The sequence below is a fragment of the Magallana gigas genome, chromosome 6 (genome assembly GCF_963853765.1).
Source record: "Magallana gigas chromosome 6, xbMagGiga1.1, whole genome shotgun sequence".
NCBI classification, from domain to species: domain Eukaryota; kingdom Metazoa; phylum Mollusca; class Bivalvia; order Ostreida; family Ostreidae; genus Magallana; species Magallana gigas.
In genome coordinates, this window is record NC_088858.1 from 9,176,091 (window position 1) to 9,203,865 (window position 27,775).

The 27,775-nt window shown below is 32.2% G+C and overlaps 1 protein-coding gene and 1 long non-coding RNA gene across 5 annotated transcripts in view; one reads left to right on the forward strand and one right to left on the reverse strand.

Annotated features, from left to right (window-relative positions):
• Positions 1-27,775, forward strand: part of LOC105331716 (neuronal PAS domain-containing protein 1) — a 36,657-nt gene that overhangs the window by 7,213 nt on the left and 1,669 nt on the right. Inside the window, exons 1-10 of one of the 3 annotated variants that reach the window (XM_011434026.4) lie at positions 1,840-1,980; positions 15,794-16,032; positions 19,590-19,666; positions 22,606-22,695; positions 23,987-24,077; positions 25,927-26,025; positions 26,232-26,341; positions 26,862-27,055; positions 27,273-27,379; positions 27,571-27,718. In XM_011434026.4, the coding sequence (XP_011432328.3) occupies positions 1,976-1,980; positions 15,794-16,032; positions 19,590-19,666; positions 22,606-22,695; positions 23,987-24,077; positions 25,927-26,025; positions 26,232-26,341; positions 26,862-27,055; positions 27,273-27,379; positions 27,571-27,718 (1,160 nt within the window). In that variant the 5' untranslated portion in view covers positions 1,840-1,975. Of the gene's footprint in view, positions 1-1,839; positions 1,981-9,402; positions 9,536-15,793; positions 16,033-19,589; positions 19,667-22,605; positions 22,696-23,986; positions 24,078-25,926; positions 26,026-26,231; positions 26,342-26,861; positions 27,056-27,272; positions 27,380-27,570; positions 27,719-27,775 lie in introns of those variants that run through there. The other 2 variants (XM_011434024.4, XM_011434025.4) reach the window with 2 other exon arrangements.
• Positions 459-27,577, reverse strand: LOC105331715 (uncharacterized). Of its 2 annotated transcripts, none has more exons than XR_010714497.1 (5): positions 27,250-27,577; positions 26,817-26,984; positions 20,777-20,824; positions 9,422-9,569; positions 459-2,701 (listed from the first exon to the last, which is right to left on the reverse strand). It is a non-coding gene; the product is annotated as an uncharacterized lncRNA (long non-coding RNA). The 2 variants fall into 2 exon arrangements; XR_010714496.1 differs by having other exon boundaries at positions 27,203-27,577.

Here is a 27,775-nt window from a genome sequence, read left to right on the forward strand (position 1 = left end):
AACCACTTTATCACAATTTTTGTTGACATTTAGCGTTTCCTACTCTTTCCTAGGTGGACAAAATCACGAGTAATTTATTCGCGGTAAATTTTTTTTTCTAAACCATATTTCTTTGATTGCAATTTTCCTAAATTTTGTTGTTTCTGAAACCAGTTCATAAAGTCTGAAGATTAAAAATCAAATACAATACAATAGAGTCGATTTAAGAAAAGAATCATTGCACTTGCATATACTCTACGCGTAAGCTGGGGGGGGGGGGTTGTTTATAATGAGTATATGTAAAATACATAAATTGAAACAGAATCATTTATAACATTAAACAAAATTCAACAACTTACGATGAACGTTAATATGACATTCATCTCCCATTTCATAGTTCTTTAACAAATTAATTATATTAATTACACATACTTGTTGGTAAGTAAACTTATTTAACATTTACGATTATTTAGGCTGTCCCCTTCCCAACACAGACACGTTTATAATTTTGAGATTAAAAGGGAATAAAAATGTGTGTTTTTTTAAATAATGCAAAAATAAATTCAATGTAGAGCAATTTCAACAAGGAAATATTCGGGATAAAACAAAAAAAAAATGTAACGAAAAGTACTAAATTAGAATTCAACGTTTTGTGGTTTGGTCATGAACATCAAAATTATAATTGATCTTCTTTAGTTTTAAAATAAAATTTGGGAGTTTCTCAGAAAATATCAAAAGACCACATACATTGCCATTTAGATTTCGATTAATATTTTGACCTCTTTCGGGCAATAAATAGATGAAAGGTGAAGGTCATAGAGACTGGGAGAATGTCATTGGGAGAAGGTCATTGGGAGTAAATGAATATATACATTTTCGCACGTAATGTAGCGATGATAGAGCTTATATATACCGTACGATCCTACACAGTTTGGGTTAAAATAGAGATTGTTTCAAAGTCAGCTCTATTGGGGTCAAGTCTTCGGCATGTAGGGAGCGATAACGACGCTATCAGCTACGTGTCTGCCGGCGAACCCTGCCCCTGTTTGTGCTCGGTGTCTGCGTGACTCCTGTGCACACCGACTATTACATTGTATAAGTACGCAAAACATCACGTGCACGTTGACAGGCAGTCTCCCGTAAAATGTCTGATGAGTCTACAGTTGGGAGTTTTATGACAATGAAAACTATTTCATGAATATCCTCTTTCTCTTTATTCAGCATGAAGTTAATAGGTGCCGTTATTGATTACTGAGATTTTTGTTTAATTCTTCGATTATAATTGCGAGTAAAGATCCAAATTACCATGCAATGCTAAATGTTGAGTAATTTAAGAACGATCATAAATGATAAAAAATGAAACGAATACATGGTATCACTATGGATAAACAAACGTATACATGTAAAACGTTAAATCACTTCACCTATTACTCCATCCTTCATTGAAGAAATGGGTTGAATATAAATTTAAAAAAACCCCGATGTCTGAAATGCACAACAGCAAGGGAAAAGTATCTTTTTAAGTTCACATCATATATCATATATAATAAAATAACAAATCTTCAACTAAAAACCATATTCAGTGTTCGCCAGAGACAAAAAAGCAACGACAATTATGATTGCAATTCTATACATGTACTTTCATTATCAGTTTTAACTTCCTATTTTACAAACAGCAGAAGGGAAAAAAATTTCGTTTTTGCAAAGATCATACAGGGTTTTTCTTTGTTATGTTAAACAAGTTGATTTGATAAGGACTGGTTATTTGTTAACCAGATATTCACCTGTACAATTTAGTTAGGTGCAATTCAGGTGTAAAGCCTAGATGGATAATTCTATTCAGAAAAGGATACTTTTACAAAATAGACGGCATTGCCTGCATGAGACCCTGGAGTTGCTGTATGTCCCCTGACCGCGGATTATGATGTTCATGGATAACATGTGACCTAATTGGAATCTGATATTTCTAAAAATGTTCAACAAATTGTAAACAGTTATGAGGTAAGCCGAACGCGATGTAAAGCGGTAATCTCGAATCTTTGTATAAATGGTTTAAATTTCAATGCCGGTCGGCGTCATTGGTGTTTTCCGGTTTTGGTACTGTACAGCGAGTGTAGTTCAGTGCTTATAACCCGACGACAACCAGCGCCAGATAGTTCATTGTTAACAAGGTAAGCACTTATATATATAAGACTTACTATATAACAGACGTGTCAGTGAAAGACTAACCGGCAGATCCATACACCGTTATTCTTTTAATATATCCAAATTCCAATACCAAGATGCTGCAAGAGATCATATGGTTTAATAATTTATGAAAATCGTAACTAAATAAAAGGGCAAATGTAATGCAGCAGTAGCATCACCATCGTTTTTATAAATCAAAGATGATGATATCTTGAACTTGTAAGGAAATGGCTGCTTTAGCACTACGAGGTTTCGCTATTAATGAGATCTTGAGGCGCCATACAGTGCATTATAGATGTGAACGTGTTGCGAAGGACTCGAGAGATCTTCATTGACTTGAAAGATTTCCACGTGTTTTGTTTTCTGTTGGTTTTTTTTTCGGGGTGGCTTGCACTGTTCCGGTGGCTCGGGATCAATACACTGCACTATTTTGGAGAGCGTCACTGGAACGCTTATCTGATTGCACTATTGACAATGATGGCCGTGATTATTGTCTGATTAAATCCACGTTGTTTTCTCTCTCTTCTCTTTTTTTCTGAAAAAAAAAATGAAGTACACATAGAAAGTCAGAAAGGTGCAGGACTATACTTAATCATTTTATTAAGTCGACATTTAAATGGATGTGCACTTTTTTTCGTTAACGTTAAGGAAGAATATTTTTTCTTTAAAAAAACCATACAACAAGCCATCCACCTGTTAAATACGGTGAAAATGTGAAATTCAAAAAGAATATGATTTCTTTACAAAGCAGACGAAAACAAACAACTTGTGTGATGTCAAGCAATTTGTTAAAGCGAAAGCAAAAACAGTGGAAGGATCCTAAGATTTTAATATTTTGTAGGTCGTGTCACATTTCATCTGAAGATAGATGGTAGCGGCTCTTCGTGTTCTGTCATCTGCACGCAGCTGCAGTTCCACGCGAATTTGCCACATTCATTGTGATAAATGAAGATTTCATATTTCCAGAATTTATAGTTTTAAGAAAGTCGTTTTTTGCCCTGCATCACATTGTATTCCAGGCGCACTGAGTAATGCTAAAAAAGCAAATTGCCTTTTTTAGAAAATAACTGGTTTCTGGTTGTCTTTATCAGAAACAAGCGAAAGGAGTCTATCATTTTTATATAAAACTTAAAAATAATATTTCTTTTATTATTTTATTTTTGCAACTGTTTTAAACAAATTACAACCAGAGGTTGTTGAACTCGGTAGATCACATTGCAGAGTGTAGACAGATAGATGGAAGAAATAAATTAAAAAAAAACCTGGCATAAAATGGTAAGGTATTTGTTTTTTTTAAATCAATTTCAAGTCAACTTGGTCATAGCACTTTTTTTTTCAAACAGATTATGTCGTTTGAATGATAACCCCCCCCCCCCCCCCCTCCCTCGAAGGTCTGAAAAAACTCCCCATTAAACTTGTTATCCCAATTACACAGGTATGATCATTAATCATGCACTTACACTGTTACACATAGTCTCCATATATGATGGTTTTACTCTTTTTTGGTAAAGCTAGTTTAAGCAGAATGCTTTGTCTTGAATGATTCTCACATGCTAGTATTTGTAAAGAATGAGAGTATTAAGCGTTGTTAAGATATATTGTAAACGAGGGGAATTTTATTTTTCAGTGGGAATTCTTGTAGCATCAGAGATAAATACAAATAACGGGTCATTAAAAAGAAAATTAAACAACACAACGCAGCACATGATGCATTTTCTCCTGCAATATCTACAAACGTTATACCGAAACAGAGAACGCGTTTCATATTGTTAAAATATTCAATTCGACATTTTGTTTACCAAAGAGTCAGTAATATAATGTAATTCTGATTTATTTAAAATCATATATCTAGTTAGATATCGAGCTTCTGTTCTATAGATCTTGTTATCAACCCCCTATCCGCTGGCCCAGCCTTTAGGATCTTGAACGTACCTTAGGTTCCTCAAATTTAAAATATATTAGTTATATATCAGCGACGTGCCTATATACTCTCAGCAAACTAAAGATGCTCGGAAGGATGTTAAACAACACAAACACAAAATCTGCTAATTCGATTTGAAGAAAATACATTAACAGAATGAAAAGGATTTCCTGATTTCCTTACCATGAAACAAAATTCAAACACGAACAGTTCATCTAATCAACAATAACGACGAATCGTAAAGTCAGGGAAATATTAGAAGAGTCGTGTTCTATTCCTTACTTTTTCATGTTTATCGTAAAAAAAATCCTTAACAAAGTAATTTAGTGCATTGTAAGTACATGTTATTAATTAGAGCTATGGATGGCCCCTGTTTCCTTGAGTATTTAAAAAAAAATGAAATTTTAGGATTATTTTTAAAGCGCTAAGCATAGCTCAGCGCTTTATTGTCTTTATACTTCTACTTCCGGTGCATCAAATAATCGCCCCCTATGAGCAGAAATATGCATCGTTTAAATTGGTTAGGGAACCAGATTCAGGGGGCTATTGTGAATCTAATGCGAGGAGCTTACAGGGGCTTACGTACATCTTACGTACAGGGGCTGCCACGCAGTGATGAGAAAATATAGTGCATAATATAGAAGCTAAAATGGTGAAAAATCAAATCTATTCTTTTTAACTAAGATTGCACAAAGTAGATTTTCTTTAGAACTAAGTCTAGGTTAGCGCTTTTAGTACTATCAGTACTTTGATTGAGTGTATATCCTGGGAATTGGGGAGGGTTCCTGCTTTCGTCATCTATACGTCATCGTCTGACCCACGACCCGGAGTCCGCATAGCTCTCTCATACATGGGACAGGATCGTACATTATTGGCCGTTGTTTCCAACAAAAATAACCACGAGGATATCGTTCTGTTAAAACAGGGTGATGTTAATAATCTTCTAGAGATAGAAAAATAAAGTTTAATTTCTATAATAACGGCCGATATTACACAGAGAAATAAAAAAAGTTAAAATCGTATATAATAACAGCCGATATTACATATCACGAGCTGTGATGTACATGACTGTAAACCTTGCGTGTGACATGTGGAAGTATGGAAACACCTGGTTCCAGCTTCTAAATGAAACTTAATCGTACAGGACTGAAATCCAAATCATCCACTATAGATTATGTACACCGCATGGCGAATAGATATCAAATGACAATACCAAAGACATATCTTGGAATAATAAATTGAAGCGTTCAGAATAATTTCTATGTTGGTTATGACGTGTAGCTGCAGGGATGTGTGATTTACTAGTTTAAGGGATGCGTGATTTACTAGCTGTAGCCGAAGTGATATATGACAGATAAAAATTGGGTCAGTCAGCGATCTGCGACAATAAATAACAAATTGGAAGCCCAAATAATGTATTGCGAGTTTAGTTAACCCGAATTCCAATACACACAATGACAGTTTGTGTCCTCTTGTATAAATATCACTGTTAAATAAAACAGTTTCGTCTATAAATTTTATAATTGCGAACCCTATCTACATCAATACACCATATATCATAATCCTTCTGCGTATCAAGAGCTCTCATTTGGCTAATGAAAATTCATTTGTCATGATGAACGCAATGAGCATATCTGAAAAAGAAAAATACTCGGACATCTTTTTATACCAAGTTTTTCGTTTACCAAAGTTTGTTTTCTGATAGCGATAATGTTGTAGTTTCTGTAGATTTAAAAAATTCCCTACAAACTACATATGTAAACATGTTCTAGCATTACACATTATTCCTTCAAATAAATATTTGTAAATTATATATGCAAATTTTAATATCGATTCAAAACAAAATGCCCATATGTCATTTTGCTCACATGAATGGCAACTTTTAAAAACCCGTATGAATATTTTCTGAACTCGGATTCGTGGAGATTGTCATCACACTTGTAAAATATATTTGGATTTAGTTATATCTCATATCAAAATATCAAGAAAATGACTTTGTAAAAGTTTTCTATACATCTTCCTCTGTTTAACCTATCATCCATCTTGGTGCATCATAGTTGCTTAGGGGATCAAATTCTTTTAAAAAAAATATTTATATATACACATATCTTTATCAAAACGCTTTCATCAAAATTTTTAAAAAATTAAGTCATAGTATTATTCAGAAATTCGCGTCCATCCAGGGACCTGCTTTTAGTTGAGTATTCATAGCTACACAACCTTGAATTTACATTATATTAAAAGACCTTCGTGTAAATATTCGCGATTCTCGCTCAGTGGTTCTTATGAGGTTTTTCAAAGATACCACCAGATTTCCGGTCTCTTTTTTAATCTTAAAAAGGGCTAGACCTTTTAATTTTTCTTCACATAAGGTTATTTGTATCAACTACGGCTGTGAATGACCTCTTGGTGGTAGAGAAAAATGACGTATTGTATATATTGAATTTACTGACAACTTGTCATATGATGAGTTTTGTATTTACAACCACCCAGAAAATTCAAAATTTACAATATGACAGAAAAAACCAAAAATTCGATCAGTTTACAGACAGACAGGCATACGCCGGTACGAGTAATAATGACAAGATCGCGTGAACGTTTTGCTCAGGTGAGCTAAATCGTTGGTTCATAGTGCACGCAATATTCAGAGAGAACACAATCGAAAATCAGATACTCTGTATTGTCCGATTTGAAGTTTATGCGTTATCTCCTCTTAATTTGGATGTAAAATGTGTACAAGTCAATGACCTTTTTATCTTGCAAGGGGATATTGTTTTCATATAAGTACTCGCTAGCTCTCTGCAAAGAAAAAAAATACGTCTACTTGGATTTAAGTCTTTGCTTGCTTGATGGTTTAATATCCCTAATTATGGTCCCAATAAGTTTTTTTCTTAAAATTAGAAGTGTGTTTTGAATTTTTGGAATGTTGATTTTGCTTTAGAGAGTGTACAGTACTTCAGTTATATTGTACAAGTACTTATCTTTTGTCACGTAAACACTTTGAATCGGTTCATGCCTTCTTTGGGTGTCTTTAAGATTTATACCAAGCACTCTTGAGGGAATACACATAAAAAGTATTGACAACTTTTTTGGCTTAAGTATGACTTTCATTTTGTATTTATGACAAATTTGAGACAATGTCAAAACAACACCTTGGCACGTGAAGGTTCCCGCTATTGCTGATGAATGAGCTATAATTTGGTATTCAGCGAGTAGGCGGCACCGGAATCTGTATGTAAGGCGCTCGTTCATATATGTAAACGATAAAGTATAGCAGAACATATAGAGCAAAGAACGCGCACAAAGTCCTTTAATTTTATTCATTAATGTTTTTTAAAATTCGATTTGTTATTGTGCTGGAAGTTCGATATTTTTGAATGATAACGGCGTAAAAAGTCACAGTTCTGTTAACTCATTGGAATGCCAGGAGTCAAAAGCATGGTGACATTTTTATTATGGATGCGTGAATAATACATTCTCAATTAGATTCACTTAACCTCAGAGGAGTAGTAAGAGTTAAAGAAGAGACAAAAATATTTGTATTTTTTTCCATTCCATATTTCATGTAAATGCGCTTGTCAACCTGAACACCCCCAATACACACAAATGATTTTTTGGGGGAATTAGAAATAGCATGTTAATCTAAACAACACTAAAGGCTTGTAAAGCTGTTAATGAAATGCGTAGCATCTCGGGGTTTGATTGATCGACATATCACCGAACCTGAAGTGTAACTCCTGCACGTGATTCCACGGGATCATGTATTTATTCCAAATAATCATTTCGATTGTCAATTTGTTTTGAGAAAATACACTTTTCCCGTAAGTATGATACTACACACGATGTTCCGACTGAACCCATTTTAAGAAACTAAAGTTTATCATTTATATCTTTGATGTGTCATTTCTTCGTACTGTAAAGTGACGCCAAGTAGACAGTCATGCTACGTACACCCAAAAAACTAAACAGTACCTCCAGACAGATTGTTTTTAAAATGCCTTACTACGTACATTTTTTCATAAAACTGTCTAATGAAGTAGGGGTAAAGGGAAGCGGGATCTAATGGTTAGCTTTTCCTAAGAAACTGAGACTTTAGACTGACTTCTTATGTGGCGATTCGCCTTCTCTCGCTTTGTTTGCAAGATACAGACAATGCCATTTCCGCCAAGATGACCAAACTTGGAACAAAACATACTTAAGAATCCATTCAATTTTTAAGTTAATCGATAAAAAGTCAAGGTCATCGTAGAAAGTTGACTGGCTTTAAAATTTTGAAGCAAGATACTAAGAGAAAACATCCTTTGATTTAGGATAATCATACATGTACTTGATTTATATACACAAACAGATTGCTTATACCTAAAGAGGAGCCGTACACAAGACCTTTCGAGAGAATATTTGGTCTTTACGTAGCTTTTCCTAAATCTCCCCTGAAATAACCTTTAAAAAGCCTTTGGTTAAAATAGATGTATGTTTAAGGAACCGTGTGTGAAGTACTGAATAGCCACAAATAGCATCGCATTGAAAATTATGAAAGAAAGAAGAAATGTTAACTATTATTCAGAAAAAAAATAAATTGCTTTAAACCACTTGTGTTCTGCAAAATCTGCATCGCTCTGAAATTGCGTTTTAACACACATCATTTCATCTCCCATTTCTCCAAGTAAATATATGCCCCTTTGATAATAACTAATTACATCATTAAAAAGAGAATAATGCAAATTGAAAAATTAAAGTACATTCAAAATACAGTAATACAGTAATTAAAACCAAACTAAGAAGTCAATTGCAACAATTTTAATTGAATCTAAGAGTTGACATAACTATTGCAGAAAAGTTCCGTCATCCAGCTTAATAAAGGAATCGAATTGTGTATCGGTTTTCATAAAATCTTTGACAAGGGATAGTGCCTTGGATGTGCCCTGGAAGGCACAGGCAGTTCGCCAAAGACTTCCTGGTGGAGTTAATATTTAGTCTGGGGAATGTCAGTTCTGTTAAAACACCAGACGAGTTTGATGATTTTATTCTGGAATCATTAAAATGCAAAATATTGGATTGATCACTTTCACATCAATCAAATACTCTGCAGTACTTTCTACAAGCTGCACCTGTTTAAGTCAGTAAATCTATTCACCTTTAATCTATTCTGGGGGTTCGAATTCTCACAAATTATTTTTTTTCATTATTTTAGAAAGTGAACCCGTTAACAGCCAATCGCAATAATTTTGACAAACGGTCGCTATTAATAACCCAAATTTAAATATGCATAAAGATGGCAAGGTAATCATTAGAGTGTTATAGTTGATTTAGTTCTGACAATCTGAAAGCGGCTACCTGCCTGGGTCCATCGATGATAGTACAGGAGGGAAGCCGGTTAGCGATGGAGGGAGCAGTGATTTTCTCCAACTGTTTTCAGTACTCTGACGTGGATTACGAGGCTTTTGGGAGGTACAGTTAGAATTCAGCGGCAAACGAAATCCATCTGTCATAAAAAAATTATCAAATCTATATATCTATCATGTTATCATGGGAGGTTTTACACAACAAATTATTTCCAAATAATTTTCTTTCTTTCACCATTGGTTTTTATCGTATTTATCTTTGAAAGAAAATATTTGAAATGCTTTAACTATGCAGTGATGAATAAGTTGTTTATGCTTTCATCTGGAGTTTATCAGTTTGAAGAAATGCACCAGTGAATTAGAACTTCGATAAACTTTAAGCTTATACAGTTGCACATGCTGATTAATGTGTGGTTTTTGTTCACTGATAGAACAGACAAGCCCATGCAGCTTCTGTCGAAGGCTTGTGACAATTATGACTATACGACTATTAATAGGGGGAAAACTTAAAATTATTTTAGACTCAAATTTTACTCTTCAATGTCAATACAACAATTAACTGTCGTATCATATCAAAATCATATTGTCTTAATTAAGAATGGTAAACATTAGTAAAATGATGAAGCATCCATTGGATAAAGCCCTTATAAACAAACTTTAATTATACCTTGTCATCTGATTGTATATTTAGTATTTGTTTATTATTTTATTCACAAATGGTGTGCTTGTCTTTGGTGTGGTTTCTAGCTATCTCTGAACACAAAACCAATGTGTCAATCTCTTAAAGAAAACCATTTGTTTGCTTTTTTTTCAAAATTAATGATTTAGCAATTCTACAAATTACCTTTGCTGAATTTTCAGCAAGAGACTTATTTTTTAATTAAGTATTTTTCACATTAAAAAAAATAAAACTAATTCCCTCAGTCAAAATAAACTTAACTGTATATGAAACAGGGTTTCTACCTATATTACAAACTCACTGTTATATGGTTATAAAAAAAAAAGGATGATGGAGTTAAATGAGATGGATGACATCCTTAGGCTTGCTTTTTTCCAATTCATCATCATTTCTACTCCCCATAAATTTGTATAAACAAGACACTAAATTACAAAACTCTATAGTAAAGATAAATTAAGTAGTACAGAGGAGATGTAAATTGTATATTCAGAAATCAAGTTTCTTATATAGAGCAATTTAAAAAAATATATAAATTTATATTTAGAAGTGAAACGTTTAATCTTTTAAAAAGTAGTACAGAAGAAAAAATTGTATATTCAGAAGTGAAGTTTCCTTGTAAAGTGGTACAGAAGAAATATACATTGTATATTCCGAAAATAATTGTTTAAATGTCAAAGTTAATATTTTTCATCTTTAACATTTTTATAATTTTGATATTGTTTATACACAATCTAGGTTTTTTTGGCAGATATAAGGAAGGAAACTTTTGTGGTGAGAGATTTAGGCATCTGTATTCATCAATTTATTTTTTTTAAAATACTTCCATTAGCAATCAAATAGATTTGAAAGACTTTATTGTGAAAAAAATTAACATTTACACTTTTAAGAATGATTTTATCATTTTATCAAACTTGTTAAAAAAATTCAATGTAAATTAATTGTTCAAACATGAGAACATTTGTAAAATGCAGCAAAAATACTGGATATATTAAATAATCCCCCAAATTAAACCTATCCCCTTGTTAGAGAAACTTGTGTCGAAGCCCCCTGCATTCTCTAGAGGACAATCAAAATTAAATGTTGTGACAACTGCTACATTTTCCAAGCAGTGATAGTAACACATAAATGAAGGCAACTACAAATGATGGCCATTGTGTAACACTGTTCTTCAGCAGTGGGTCTCTAATGAGATTTGGTGTCATTTATTAGTTCTTACAAATTGTTTCTCTGCAGTTTGTCTCTTAATTCACTGGTATGACATGAAGGACTTGGACAGGTGAACAAGACTTAATGCAGGCCTGACAAGTGTCCCACTAGATTGACTAATCTACTGTATATAAATTATACTTCTATAATTTTTATAAACCTTCTACTTAATATAACATATTCCAACCTAGTATCTTAAAATTACATTTTCTTTATAATAAATCAAACATATATCAGAAAAACACTGCTCCTTTCCATGGGCTAAAAGTTAGTTGCTGGTGTGTTTGCAATGAACAAATGGTATGCATTTAACCACAATTTTCTTTTCATTTACCGGTAACTGAACCAGAAATAATTTTAATTATGATAAATTGATTCATTTCATTTCATTTCATTTTATTTATTCTCATATTGTATAAAACAACATAGAGAAAATATACAATACATACAATATTATACATAAAGGAAGAGTGTATATACTGTACACATCGACCTGGAGAGTTGACTCTCTTATTTTTAATATTGATAAATTTACATAAGTTATTAATAACAGCTAATTTGTTACATGCAAATAATTCAAAATTTTTTAAAGCATTTGGTCGTCTAAAATACATTGGTGGTAAATAAGCTTTTCTATATTCTTTCAATTCTGGACATATTATAATATAATGATATTCGTCGCCAATGTTATTTTTACATATTCAATTACAAAATCGTTGATTTCTAGGTACATTGTTCCAACTGCCTGTCTCAATTGGCAGTTTATGATTGCTTGTTCTAAATCTAAGTAATGTAGTAATGTTAAAAGATAAAAAACCAACAAAACACACAATAAAAAAACACAGCAAAAGTTTGAACTAGGTAACTGTGAAAATCATTATTTCTTTTCACAATATTGTTTAAAATAAATTTGAAAATGAATTATACAAAAGTGAATTTTGATGAGTAATTGTAAATTTGACTTTGAATACTCCTAGAGTCCTTTGGCCGAATACTATTCATTTGTTTCTTGAAATACTGCAACGAAGGGAATATAATTGATTTCCAAGTTCAATCAGCCTTGGTTTGGAGCTAATTTAATAAGAAACACTTTTATGAACAAAATCAGTTTTATCTGAACAAAAAAACCTCTGGAGACCCGATAGGGATATACAAGATTTCTTCCTGGAGATTGACTGGGAAAATCTTAAATCAACACATAAACTATGTCCAAAATTCAATTACCCAATTATTGAAATAGAGGGGGAAATAGATTAAGAAGGCATTTAGAAATATGCAAATTCAATCCCTGCAAAAGACAATTATCCCGCATGCCCATACGGCAGCTCATTTTTCTTCTGTTCCCATAGTTTGTAAGTCTTGGCGATAGTGAAATAACATTAAGATACTCAAGGCGAAAAATATAATCGCTTTATTTCCTATACTGGCCCTTCTTCACTTGATTGAAAATAAAACCAGAATTTGCTGCAGTTTTTTTTTTGAGGACCCCAAATTGCATTAAATCTTTCTTCCCTCCTGATTAGCATGAAAAGCTCTTATCTATAAGAGTTTAATCCAAAGGCTTTGATTAAAGAAATCCCTTGATACACCAATCACAAAAATAGCACAAAAAGAACTAATTTAACCCCAAACTTACAGTGCACAGTATCTTTCTTCTTTTTATATATTTTCTATTTGTTTTTGTATAACTTAATTAAAAATGTCAAAAAGCTTTTATTTAAGTGAACAATTTCAAGAAGAAAGAAATGAAAAAGTCTTCATTTAAATATATACACATAATTGTTGTATGGATCATTTTCAGGGGTTTTTTTTGTATGTATGTCTGGGTTTTTTTGGTCATGGTAAATATATATACCAAGTAAATGCACCAAAATTATATATTTGAAGACTACTGATTGATTTTATGCTTTATTCTTTTAAACTTTAATGAAATATATTTAATAAAACCTTTCAAAAAATATGTTTAAAATGCATTTCATATGGCATAAATATTTAGTTTGGTCAATAATAAAAGTAGTTTAATTACTATATAAATCAGGATAAAATTAAAAGGATATGGATCTTTTTTTTAAAACATTCCTCTCCGTTTTGTTGTATTTTTTAAAAATGTTTATCTCATGTAGATCGGTATATATATGTATTAAAAAAATCTTTCAAAAGGTGATATTTTTCTCTAGACAGTCCCTCCCAAGACAAATGCATGTTAATGCAGATAAAATTCTTTAACTTTGATTCTTTTCTGATAATAATTGGAAATTTGCTGTTATTTTTTTCATTCATTTGACAGTAAATTTAATTTCACATTATTTGTTTGATCTGCCTTACTACAATACTACAATACCAATACTACAGTGTATTATCTCATTTTTACCCCCAAAACCCATCAAACTGCAAAGTATACATGCATGTCCTGCTTTATGATTAATATTCTGTAAAACATTAGTAAAAAAATTGTTTATTAGATAATTAAAAACAATTCATAATGTCAAAATTTACATATATACACCTGTCAAGCAGAAAAGGAGAATTTTGCTTCTCTTTCAATTATTTCCTTGAAACAATATCTTCAAATAGCAAATATAAAAACTGATAAAAAACTGGCTTACAAAAATATTGAGTTAGAGTTAATTAATTAAGACATAAGGTATTCAGTATCATCTAATAAATCATAAAATGGGGGAATAATTACAGATCTATAAGAATACATTAATAATCAAAATAGAACACAGTCTTCCTCAATTTGACTTTTACAAGATTTTTATCTGTGGACGAGCTGTAAACAAGCTTGTTCCCCAACGTGGAATATATGATAAGTGTTGAGGAAACTGTCGAATAAAAACGCTAGATATGCCTTGACCTAATTATCACGAGATTTGTGATTGGAAATGATAACGGCAGCAAATTCAGTAATATTTGCATAATAGATATATTTTATATGTTAATCACACCGCTATAACAAGACTAATGATTGACAAGAATCTTCATTATTATCATTATGTATTTGCTTTCCAATATGAACCTTTGGTATCATAATTTATTGGACAGTTGCTTTTCTCTAATGTCATCAGAGGTCAAAATGAGGCTGTCAATCATAAAACTTCCTCCAGTTTTGGTTAGAGTCACATGACATGGGACCAGCATGTGGCGCTGGTGAAGACCAAAATAGTTCACGAAAAACATTTCGAGTCTCGGCATCAGAAACATTTTATTCAATTAATTAAGGCGTGGTGATTATCTATGGAATGTACTAACCTACTTTGTGGAAATTACGTGCTGACTATTCATCCAAATGTGCAGCCAATAGAAAACTTCAATGAAATAAATGTATTTCATTTTGCACTCAAAAAAGTTGCTAGCATTCAAACACACTCCTCTAAAAGAAATCAATGTACTGAGACTACTGAAAAGCTTGGTTGCCAATCATGTCCATCCTATCGTATAAAAAAGAGATGGTTAATGAAGGATTCCTAACAAACTACGGTAGTTCATATAAATACATGTCAGTATGAATTAGTCAAGGCACATGTCAACATGCAGTCATGTTTGAGTCTATTAGAATAGAATTTTTAACCGGGTTTTCCAACGGAAAAATCCGGTTATTAAAATGGTGAAAATGGCGGGCGGGCAGCTGCCAAAAGGGACCCTCATTGTACGGATAACTCAGTTACAGTTTTCAAGATAGGAAGTTGTTCTTTTGCAGATCAATTGTACATATATCAGAGGTGTGCATGTTGCTAGGATTGTGATTTCCGATAATTTATGAAAAAAATACCATCTTTTGAACTTAGTCATTTTTTGGCCACATATTGCATATAGGGTACCCTCATTGTACGGATAACTCCTCCTACAGTTCTCAAGATAGGAAGTTGTTCTTTTGCAGATCAATTGTACATATATTAGAGATGTGCATATTGCTAGGATTTTGATTTCCGATAATTTATGAAAAAAATACCAGCTTTTGAACTTAGTCATTTTTTGGCAAAATATTGCATATAGTGTACTCCATTTCACTGGATACGGGTTGACATGGATTATGGATACAGTTCTCATAAATGAAAACCCGGTTTGCTGTCACATTGACAGCTTTTCACTTGTTAAGTTTTAAAACAATATGCCAATGATGGGATTATTATTAAATGCTGAATCTATATATTTCTCTGACTTCATAATCATGTTGTAGGTGTAAAATCAAAAAAAAAGAGAAGAGAGAAATCATGCAATCATAACAATAAAAAAAACCCATACAGATTTTTCAGAACCTCAAAATGTCCCATATTATATAATTGCCTGAAGTTAGATTTATTGTCATTAAGTATCATGTTCTTGTAATGATACTGAACATAATTTTTTCCCCTCTGTATTAAAATACTGCTCAGTGCTTTGATGAGACAAAATGTTTTAATTTCATTTAGAAATTTCTTTTTCTCGATCATTCATTTAGCTTGAAATAATGTTAGATATATTGTTAACACTGAACAGCATCCTGGAACTCAGAAAGGAGAAGTCACGAGATGCTGCTAGGTCACGGCGCGGAAAGGAAAACTATGAGTTCTACGAACTGGCCAAATTACTTCCCCTTCCAGCCGCCATAACGAGTCAGCTGGACAAAGCATCAATCATCAGACTAAGCATCAGCTACCTTAAACTACGAGATTTCTCTGGACATGGTGATCCTCCATGGAATAGGGACCATCTCACAAATGGCAAATCTTTTAAAGGTAAATCTAAAATCTAAAGTCTTTTAAAATTATCAATAATTCATGACTTGGTATGGATTTTATATTCTGTCAGTAGCTGAGAGCAATTAGATAAATCTCATTTATAATAAAAACCAAAGTTATGAAAAACGTTGAAATGAAAATAAAAAGGGGGGGGGGGGTTAAATGTCTTTCTCATGCATATAGATATTGTACCTGATATTGATATAAGATAGATTAAAAAGATATGAAATTATGAAAGAAAACAAGAATATGACCTCAAAGACCCTCCCTTCCCTGGAAAATACTAAAATTACCAAAAAATGGGCCTCAGGACCCCCCCCCCCCCCACCATCAAACAACAATATCCCTTTGGGGAAGTAATATCTAATAGCACATACAAGATGCTGTATAAAAAGTATTATTACAAAGGTATATATAAAAAAAGTATTATTGAATATTCTTTTTATCATACTACTTAAAGTTTACTTTGTTTTTTTTAATGTAAAAAACTAAAGGTCTCTCTTTGGTGGACCATGAAACACAACAGATTTTCAGGTGTGTTTCAATAGTACTGCTTAAAATTTGTGTTTTAGTCATCAAAAAATTAATAATGTGAGTAGCATCTGATGCCATGTGATAAAAAGAAACATTGACTCGGTTGAATCTTTAAGGTAAATTTGATATCAGATAGAATCTTTAAAAAAAAAATTGATTAATTATTATAAAAATCTACTCTGCCAAACCTAAAATTGTTTATTTGTACAAACAGATTGGTATGTTTAAATAAATAAGCTACGTGACTTTGAACAAGTTTTCCGAGCATCTCTGTAAAACTAGTCATCAAATATATTTAGAAAACAATTTCGTAATCAGTATCATTTCAAGGGTCACATTATATAAAGGTCATATCGAGTTATGTCATTTTGTTTCTGCACCTGATGCACAGTAGCAGATCAACTCACTCTGAACGAACGCAACATGCTATAAAAACAATTCACACAGTAAGATCAAGCAAGGGGTTCGTTCCTTTTTGCTTGAGACAACATCTGTCTTATGGTTAGAACATCAAAATCGATGCAACTTAATCCATTTACTTTTTTTTTTTTCGTAATGGTAACTGTTGGTTTACTATGCTTACTATGCACAAGTATGCATATTAACTCACTGAAGATGAACACTGTATATACTTAAGGAATAAGGAATCATTCTTTGATTATTATGAGTATTATGAATTCAAATTCTTTTTGATATTTTAAAGGGTTCCTTTTAGAGCCCATAGTTTATGTTGTTGAAAAAATAAAGTTTTAATGCAATTTTACGACACAGCTATTCCAAGTCAACAGTCAGAGCTGGCTTACATTTAAAGCAGATTGCTCTTCAATACTGCAGAATATTTTTGAAAAAGTAAAGTTATATTTTATTTCAGGTACATAATAATGATTGATGAAAATTAACTTGTTACACCTTTTTAATCATGTAGGAAAAATGTTAAGAGCCATAAATTTCATCATTTCATAATTTTCAGAATTGATTCACTATTGACATGTCAAATCATACCTTATGAACCATTGTAAATTAACAATATTCATTTTAGATAATCAATTAATTATACAAAATTCTCACAATACTTTTAACTTAACTTATATCTCCAGGAAGCATATAGAATACAGCCCCTTCCCCAATCAGAAAAAAAATGTCATTAAAAAGTACCGGTAATTTAATTATGTTTCATTATGCACAAAGCATAGCTGGATTATAGGCAGCAAGACTTTGCTTTCATAAACCTTCTCCTTTAAGAAATATTAATTGCACAAAAATATTTATTAAATTATTATATATATTAAATATTTGATTAAATTATGAATATAAATATGATACATGTACTTGTAAAATGTTTGCCAGGAAAATCAATTAACTAATTCTAGCACAAAATAATTAAGCCTTATAAATATCATGATTTGCAATTTGAACCTACTGGCTATATTTGTCTAGATGTATTAATATCAATGCAATTTATGGACCTGCTTGTCCATGGTATAAGTACCAGGTACATGTATATTTATAAATCTTGCTTAACTGTCATTATCATCTAGAGTAATTAAGCTATTGGGAACTTCAAACTGATTTAATATTGTAATGCACAATACATCAATTATTTCAGCCTTCAATATATTTTATAAATTTTCTTAATATTCTGTTTTTTTCACAGCTGTGCGGGACAAAAGTACTATAATTACGAACGTGCTAAAACAATCAAGACTCTGTTTTATTTCTTAATTAAACTTTTTGACTGGAAATCTATAAATCAACATAAATGGTTTTTTTCATGAGTAGGTTTAATATCAGCTGCCAAAGTTTCAAATCTAGTCATTAATTGCTTGCATATTTTATTGAAGGGCAGGTTTAAAATGCAACAAGTTTGAAGTCATAAAATATTTGTTCTCATGATATAAACTGTCACATGATATATCCCAAAATGCAGCTGTGATTATGGGAAATAGCGATTTGAACAATCCTCAAGCCTCGTTATCTGTAGTTCTTCTTTAAAAATGACAAGGAAATATCAAATGAATGGATAGATAGAAAATATCTTTAAGAGCCAGGTGTAATCTGAGATTTCTCCTCCTCCCATTAAAAATGTTGAAAAACTTGAGGCTTTCCTCCCTACAGAAATATGGCCGAATATTATCAATACAAGATACGACAAACTGGAGCATTTCGAGAATCCTCGAGTTCAATCTTTTGACAGAATAAGACAGTAAAAAATTCTGTTCCAGAATTCATTAAAAAAAAACATCAAATACTGATCTATAAATGTATTGCTTGTACCAAAAAGATTGGAAGTTTTACAACATAAATTTTCCAGGAAAGAAAATCATTTCAAACACTGCCTTCTGAACTGGGACAGATCAAACATGCATAAGATCGTTGGGTTTTTGTTTGAATGGCTGTTATTCTTTACAGAGAACAAAGGGAAGCCAGTGCACACCAGCACACAACCTTTATTTTGTCTGATTACTTATGTCAGTCTGAGTTCTTCTTTTGAGATACACATTTAATTTTACCTCAATCCGATAGCAAACGGAATCAAATGAAGCGCATCACCAGAGCTGATACCCTATCCTTGTAAAACAGCTCCATTCTCTCAAGTTTTTTCACCCTCATCAGTTTCATCTGACCTTTCGCTGATATCTCTACATTCTGGCTTGCTTTCCAATGCTAGTTTTCAAGTGTTTCACCCCAATTTTGCAGCAGAGCAGTATTAACAGACACAGCCTTATCTGTTTCATCATTGCTCAGAAAATTGTCGAAATGAGGATTTTGTATTTTTGAACAAGATTTATTAATAGACCCCCCTCAAATCACACTTTTCTCAAATTTAAACTCCTCAATGAATAATAGCAAATTACTTGAAGCATATCACATCTGTCTATCCCCCTTTAAATCCATAACATTAAATTGATTCCGTGTGTCAATCATAGCTAGCACACTCAAATTTCATGAAATGTGAGTACTATTAAGAGATAAAAATTTTTTTTAGTTTAATTTTCTAAATGATTGTGTATTATTTGCAGGACCTGGAAGAAGACGAAACATATCAAATATTGCCATGGATATTTTTGATAATCACCAAGGGACACATATTCTTCAGGTACATTATAGTGATGACGATACAATATAAACCTGTCTCCATCTTATTTCTAATTATATGTCCTCCAATGTGTTTAACCAAAAATTAACTTTTCAATTACTTGTACAAATTGACCTATAAGGTGGGATACAAAATCTAGCATATACAGTCTGTAATTTTTGGGGGGGTGGTGGGAGGGGAATTATTTATCAGAATTCCAACCCATCTCTACAGATTTTGAATTAAAAAATTATACATGTAAAGGTTTCAGATTTGTACCAAGCAAAAGAAAATTTATTATTTGGAAACACCTTTAGACACTGTTTTTAAAATTTCATTTCTTTTTTTTTAAATGTTGATCATTTTCCCTGACAGGTTTAAAAGAAACACAAGTTTAGTGAATTTCGAACTAACATTATAATTATTACATGTATTTAGCCAATGCACATGAAATTCATGACATACTTGTTTTAAATTATTTCTGGAATGTTAAATTTGATTATCCCAGCAAAATAACTATATATAAAGCAACTGTTACTGAATAATCTATGAAAATAAAAAAAATAAAACAAGAAAGACCCTCATTGATAAATATTAGACAACTGGATAATTTCACAACTGTGACAGATCAAAAAACTATCTTTAGCTAATGATATGGTTTGTTTGGCAATAAATCACAAGGTTTCCTGGTAATCATCATGCAAAAATTCATTAATTATATTACACACAGTCCATGTTGTGAGCTTTGACGGTAACCTTTACTTTAATTGACTTTCTTCACTGCAACAATTTATGGCTACATCCTATTTCTGCTCTATCTTTGATGTCCCCAAAACCCAATGGAAACACTTCACTTGCAAAATTTTATGCAAAAATGTTAATGGCGAGACAATTCATTTGAGTGATTATGAATTCATTGACAATGTCAACCAGACAACTTATTACAGAGGAGCTATAATCAATTCATTATTAATTTTTCTTACTTAGACAAAACAAGTTACACATCGTACAAGGGGGTACCCGACAACCCATCAGTAATTTTCTTTATTTGGGCAGTATATATGCACCTCTGGAGGAACAGGTTATAAATACATGTACTGTTGATTTATAATGAATGGAATGAAAGCTTACCTGTCAATTTGTATTTATCACGTAAAAGTGCATTTAAATCATTTCTTCCTGAAAAATAGAAGAAAAAAACCAGGTTACTTATATTCAAATCAAAAACACAGAAATACATCATACCTGCAATTTTGGAAAGGTTGCCTCAGTGCAGCCATTAATTTATCAGAGCTATTGAAATTATTGAAGTTTGTGGATCTGATTTCCTCATGACAGTACAAGACGAATGTAGGTAAATGATCAATTGAACTTTAAATTGAACTAGAGTACATAAAATGGTACATGCACTTAAACATGAATATGATAAACAATGAGCGAGTTATCAGAATAACCACTTCATTAACTTCTTTAATCAAAAGTACAAACACTTTCAATTGATGTGTTTAAAAATATATCCTCCATATTTAGATTGTTGTTTTCAAACTTTCGTAATTGAGGATATGCCATGTACAGTAAATATAAATCTCCTCTCAAAAAACTTCCTAGTTCATATTAAATTGACAAAGGGATGAGCTGCAACTTATTTGCAAGTAAATTCAAGGACATCTTTAATATACTTCTGACACTATCATGGAGGGATTCTTCTAATTGGGAAATAATTTTACAGCATATAGGAGTCAAGTTAATTTTTGCAAGTTGTATTTATTACTTTTCCAAACTGATCCCATTTGAATTGATTAATTTCAGCAGACTTGTATACTATAGCACTCTGAGACTTGTACTATGTGTAATATCAGTACTTTTACCGGAATAGATCTATAATACAAGATGTACACTGTTGATTCAAATTCAAACTTGACAGTTTCATGAATCAATGCATGACCTTCACCTTTCTGTTGCAATCTCTTCATATATAGTTAAATAGATGTCATTGAATATTTATAAAAACTTTTACAAACAACCAAATCACTCCTAAATTTTAGATTTTCTTGTTGTTTATTGACAACTTTTGATAGATTAAGTTGTTAACATATTAAATTATAGCCTGGGAAGAAATGAAACTGACTTCACTGTAAGCATGAATTCATTATAAGAGTGCCTGCAGTAACCATGTCTTACTGTATATGATGATGAAATTTTTTACTCATCATGATCAAATATCTTTTGCTAACTTTTCTAATTCAGGATCATTTTACCTGGTAAAAATGACTTATTTCTGAAATATAAGAAATCCACTCATTTAAACAATCATTTGATACAGAAATTATTCAATTACAGACAGTTTTATTGAAAATTGTCCTTTTTACCGTTATTCAGTTTTGCTCAGCTAAAATATGCATTAAATCTAAGGCTTTCAATTTCCTGATAGATTATCCAAGCTCTGATCAAGGTTAATCCATTCCTAATGCTAGCAAGTCTTGGCTGCGGCAATGATCGTGAAGAAAAAAGATTCTGTATTGAGCCCCATCTCAACCTTTTAATTAAGTGTTAATTCGTATGCCATGTCAATGTTCGGGACAGTAATAACCAAAAAAGTTTGCCAATCTCTGCTGATTGTTTAACAGAATGTGTGTCTATGAACATAAATGATTGTCATTAGAATATAAAGCATCTGATTTATTATCATATCTGATGGGATGGGGGGGGGGGGTCACAGGACTTCCATAAAGAATTTACAGTAATTGCATTCTTAAAAGATAAAAAGAGAATAAGCCAACAAAAGCTTTTTACTTTACTAATAGAAACAATCAAAAAATAAAGGAGTGCATTTAATATTTACTACATGTATCTGTTGAATTTTACAATCCAAAATGTTTTCCCTAAACCCCAAGTATGAAAAAATTTGAACCATTTTGCAAAGATGATGCATAATACATTAGCCTTTGTTTTATTTTCAGTCTCTAGACGGCTTTGCATTCATCCTTGCCAATGATGGGAGGTTCCTGTACATATCTGAGACCGTGTCTATCTACCTGGGGCTTTCACAGGTAAAAAAATAAAAAGGTCCTCAAAGTCTTAAAAACTTCTCAGTTCCATTTGTCAGGAAGTCAAAAGCCTTCCTAATTTTGTCTAATAAGAGCATTTAATTTGTGCTGTCCATTGTTAAGTAGGCATTATTTTTCACTTTTGCACCATTTACCGTTACATGAAACACATTGCCCATGCATCCCCTTATGTAACAACTTTGGTGTTTAATCTACATGGAGACAGTTATAGTGAAAAAGATAGATATCAAACAGTTAATTTTCCACAAAATGAGCCATATTTTTGACATAAAAGAATGTTAATGAACACAATGATCTCCTCTTTGTCACCCAGACATACATAACAAGTGCTCTTTTGTCATGTTTTCTCTGTGCACTACCAACTGGTCCTGTGGAACCATTCCTCTTGTTCCATCATTGAGCGCAGCGTAGTCGACTAGACGGCCTGACAGCGACATCTTCAGACCTTCAACTCTGACAACAACACCTTTTAAAAGCATCACAAAGGACAATGCACTCTCCATTTAGGACAAAACTAGAAAAAGAATGAAAACTTCATGCCAAACCCTTTTTAAAAAAAGCTAAAAACTTATAAAAATGAGACCAGAAGAATTTTAAAAGGAATGAGCAAGAAAAAGAAACAATTCAATTACCAGAGTCCTGATGGGGTTGAATTAATTTGTTTAGGTTGTGGTTTGCTATCGACTTTGTATTTGTCACAAGTCAATTGTTGGACTGTCATGGCTGATTCAGCATCATGCTGGGCCTATGCATTTTGCAGAGAATGCCTCTAAGCGGACATAATCTTTTGTCAAACCCTATGTGTTCATACAAAGGTCATCATTAGAAGTTGATTGCATTCATTATTCCTTTCTTGTACCTCCTGGATATTTTCTCCATGTTTCTATCCCATTCTCTGTATTGTTCTATCCTTCTCTCTCTCTCTCTCTCTCTCTCTCACACACACAGACTGTTTTTATTCATTTCTCTCCCTTCCCCCTCTTATTCTATCTTTCTGTATCTCTTCCTTGTGCTCTCTCTCTCTCTCTTTCTCTCTCTCACAGTATGTCCCCATTAATTTCTCTTACTTTCTTCCTCTTGTTTGTCACTCATCCTCTCTCTCTCTCTCTCTCTCTCTCTCTCTCTCTCCATTTATTTCCCTCTCTTTTTTCTCTCTTAATGTTCTGCCTAACCATCTCTCATTGTCTCTGTCAATCTGTCTGTCTGTCTGTGGTGTTGTTAATGGCTCCTACTAAAGACCTGAATATTTACTTTTGATCTCCTGTTTAATTAGGTGGAGATGACAGGCAGCAGTATCTTTGACTATGTCCATGTACAAGATCACCAAGAGCTACTGGAGCAGCTAGGACTAAGTACTACCAACAGTAAGTGTACTATAGTACCACAGTCACTTCATTAGGTGATATACTGCTAATTTAGTCTTCATCAAAGGTGTACGATGTATATATAGCTCTTAAATAAGAGATAATTTAATCTACACCAATTATTAATAAGAATATCTTAACAGAGTTCTTAAAGAATTAATCAAATTAAGTTTATAGTTTTAAATTTTCATAATGGATTACACAGTAAGTGGTTTAAAGAAAACCCACTTCCCTCTTTCAAAATGATACAATGGAGAGAGAGTGAGCGCGTAATAAAGTTTCACAGTGCATAAACTGTCTGATTTGACAGGACAAATAATATGATGGCACCTGACCAAAAAACTTCATTCATGAAATGTTCTTTTGGGTTATCACGATCATGTTTTTAAAACAAAGCCTGCCCTTTCATGGCTAGTACCTTGTTATATTCAGGGACAATTAATTGTCCTAACATTAGCAATGATGTGGGTTTTTGCTAAATCAGATGATAACTCTGTATCTTATTCCTTTTTTTATTGGTTCTTAATGCATTTTGTAAATTGTAACTGTTACTTAATCTGTATTAGGCATAAAGGTGTTCTAGACAATCATACTAATAAGCAACTGTGCAAATAATTTTTTTCCAAATTAATTGGGATCTACTCATATATTTTTTTTCTTGAATTAAGAACCATTTGAGCCCATATATGCAAATATTTTCCTAAACAGAAGTATTTTCAGTTTTTACTAATGAACTTGAATGTGTCTAAAATTCACTCATTCCTTATAGACAAGGTTAAGTTGGTAGGTTTTTGTACACCTTATTAGGTTTCTGTTTATAGCTGTTTGTCATTCTGGTTTGTTCACACCCACAATTTAACCCTGAACAAGGAAGAGTTGTGCCGAAATGTTCAATCAATTTACTGGTATGTTTTAATGAAAGACATCTGTCTTGATACCGAGCAGTATGTGACTTGCACTGGTTAATTGCATTATAAACTAAAATACAGATTTTTTTTGTATACACCTGCCATTTGACAATTTTCTTAGAAACAATAGCTATTTATGCATTTCATGATAAAATAATACTGAAGTTTGTTGTTCAAATTCAAATCATTCGAGTCATATTTTTTTTTTTTTTTGGGGGGGGGGGGGCAAATGCCTAGGGAAACCCTCATATTTATGAGGCCACAATTTCTTAAATATTTATTTGAAAAATAAAGAATATTTAAAAATGAACCATCTATCAATTAAATTTAGGAAGACTTTTTCTAGGTATCTACAGAATCCAAAGATGTAAACTTTTGATGCCTCTATAATTCTAATAGTCATGAATGAACATCCATTTAATTAGACAGAAATGCAGAAAGAGCTGTCAAATACTTCTAACAAGTCAAAGTTGATCTCATTTAAACATGATTTAATGGCTCAATTCAAGCCATCTGAAGGAAAATTCTAGGTTCAAAAAATCCCCCAAAAGTATACTGGTCTTTTAAAGAATGCATAATGTAATTATGCATAATGTAATTAACTAAATTAATAAAGAGACAAAAGGGGAAAACATAGTGTTATCTTTGAAATACTTTCCCTAATATGATACATCAAATTTGTCATTTTGAATAAAATGATAGTGGTTTTATAAATGTATGGCAAACAGGTCAACCTTATTGGCACTTTTTATTTTTAGCGTTAATTATTCACTAACGAACATAATTAATGTAAAGGTGTACATCAAGTGGCCAAAATATAGCCATACATCTAATTTGTGTCTTAATTCTCTGCCAAATTATTATTTACTACATGCAAAGTAATTTGTTTTTACAGGCTACCTGTCACAATAAAATATCAATGGAGTGTTTTTTATTTTCAGCGGGTTCGGTATCAGGCTCTCCGTCTCCAGACTCGCAGTCTGACGCTGGATCAGCACCCTCTACACCAAGGCCAACAACTCCGCCCACTCCAGACCGCAGTAAGAATTTTAAGATATATATATATCTAATCATCAGAAATAAATAATTTTCAAAAAACCAGAATATATATCTGCAAGGTTCAAGGTTCAAGCATTTCATAATACATGTATGTGATGTTTATTTATTGACCAATGATATTTTAATGATTATATATATGTGTTATATATAAGTACATTTGTCTTGATGAAATAATTTTAATTTTCAGCAAATATCATGGCTCCTAATCCAGAAAAAGGATCAAAGAGAACCTTTTGTTTACGAATGAAGTCAACTCTTACTAAACGTGGTGTGCACATAAGAACGTCAGGATATAGGGTAATATTTTCAATTCAAGTGGTGAAAATCCAAATGAAAAATTAAGCTAATTGCCTATAATCCTTTTAACAAAATCATCATGAATTTAATAGTAAATGCTTCTCATATTGGCCCTGAACATTAAAATGAGTTGTATTATTTAAATGAAGCCCAAAGTCTAAGAAATTCAAAGTTGAGGTGAGACTGTCACAGTATATTTTCAAAAAGAATTGGAATGTCCTCATTTACAGTTGCATGTAATGTTATTCAACATTTAACCATCTCAAATCTTTAAGTTATTTGAGGTATTTAAAAAGCATCAATTGAAATTCCATTATAAACACATAAAGAAAAAACAATTCTATAGATTCCTTATCTTATGTACCTTACGTGTTATTAGAAATTAACATTACATAAATATTCACATACGATAAACATCTTTATCAGAACCTAACAGAAAAATTTCATGATTACCGGTATAATTTTAAAAACTTACAAGTTAATAGATTAGGATTAACGTTTCTGATTCCTTTAACATCAGGTGGTATACATCACGGGGCACATCCGACCTCAGCCATGTTTTGGTGTCAACAGGAAGTTGCCGTCCCATGTTTTGGGACTGGTTGGAATGGCTGTGGCTCTGCCTCCTCCCACCATCACAGAACTACGCATAGAAAGCGACACTTTCATAATGAGGCTCAATCCCGACTTCAGTATTATCTACTGTGATACTCTGTAAGTTTTCTTTTCTTGTATTTCATTGCATTATAGTCAAAATCATAATGTTGATAATAAATAATTATAGGTAATTATTAAGACTTAAATTGTATCAAGATTGATCTAATTTTATGATATTGCAATTAATGTGATATTTTACCTTACCTGGATACTTAATCGTTTATGCCTTTGAATGGAAAAAATAATTTGACCTCTCTTTGCTTGTTGATGTTAGGATCTCCCAGCTTTGTGATTGGTCCTCTGATGATGTCATTGGGAAACCAATCTACGATCTCTGTCACCCAGCTGACCTAAACACAATGAAGAGAACCCACAAAGATTGTAAGAAAATAATCTTCTTGCAAAGACTCTTCCAAATATTTCATATAAATATCCTTAATTGTAGTTTTAAAAAACCTAAAATATTCAAGTAACTATAATAGATGCTGGATAATTTCAAGATGCACCTTTGGAAAATATTAATTAATTTCAGTGTAAATATTCCAAGTACATGTTTATATCTTCTTTTTCAGTATTAACGAAGGGTCAAGTTTTGTCCGACTACTTCAGAATGATTAACAAGAATGGTGGCCATGTGTGGGCCCAGATATGTGCAAGTACTCTGTACAGTTCCAAGACATCTGACACTCACACAGTCCTGACCATCATCTACATCCTCAGGTAAAATTAGGGTGAAACAATCAGTACTCAACGAGTCTAGATTTGTTTCAGTAACTA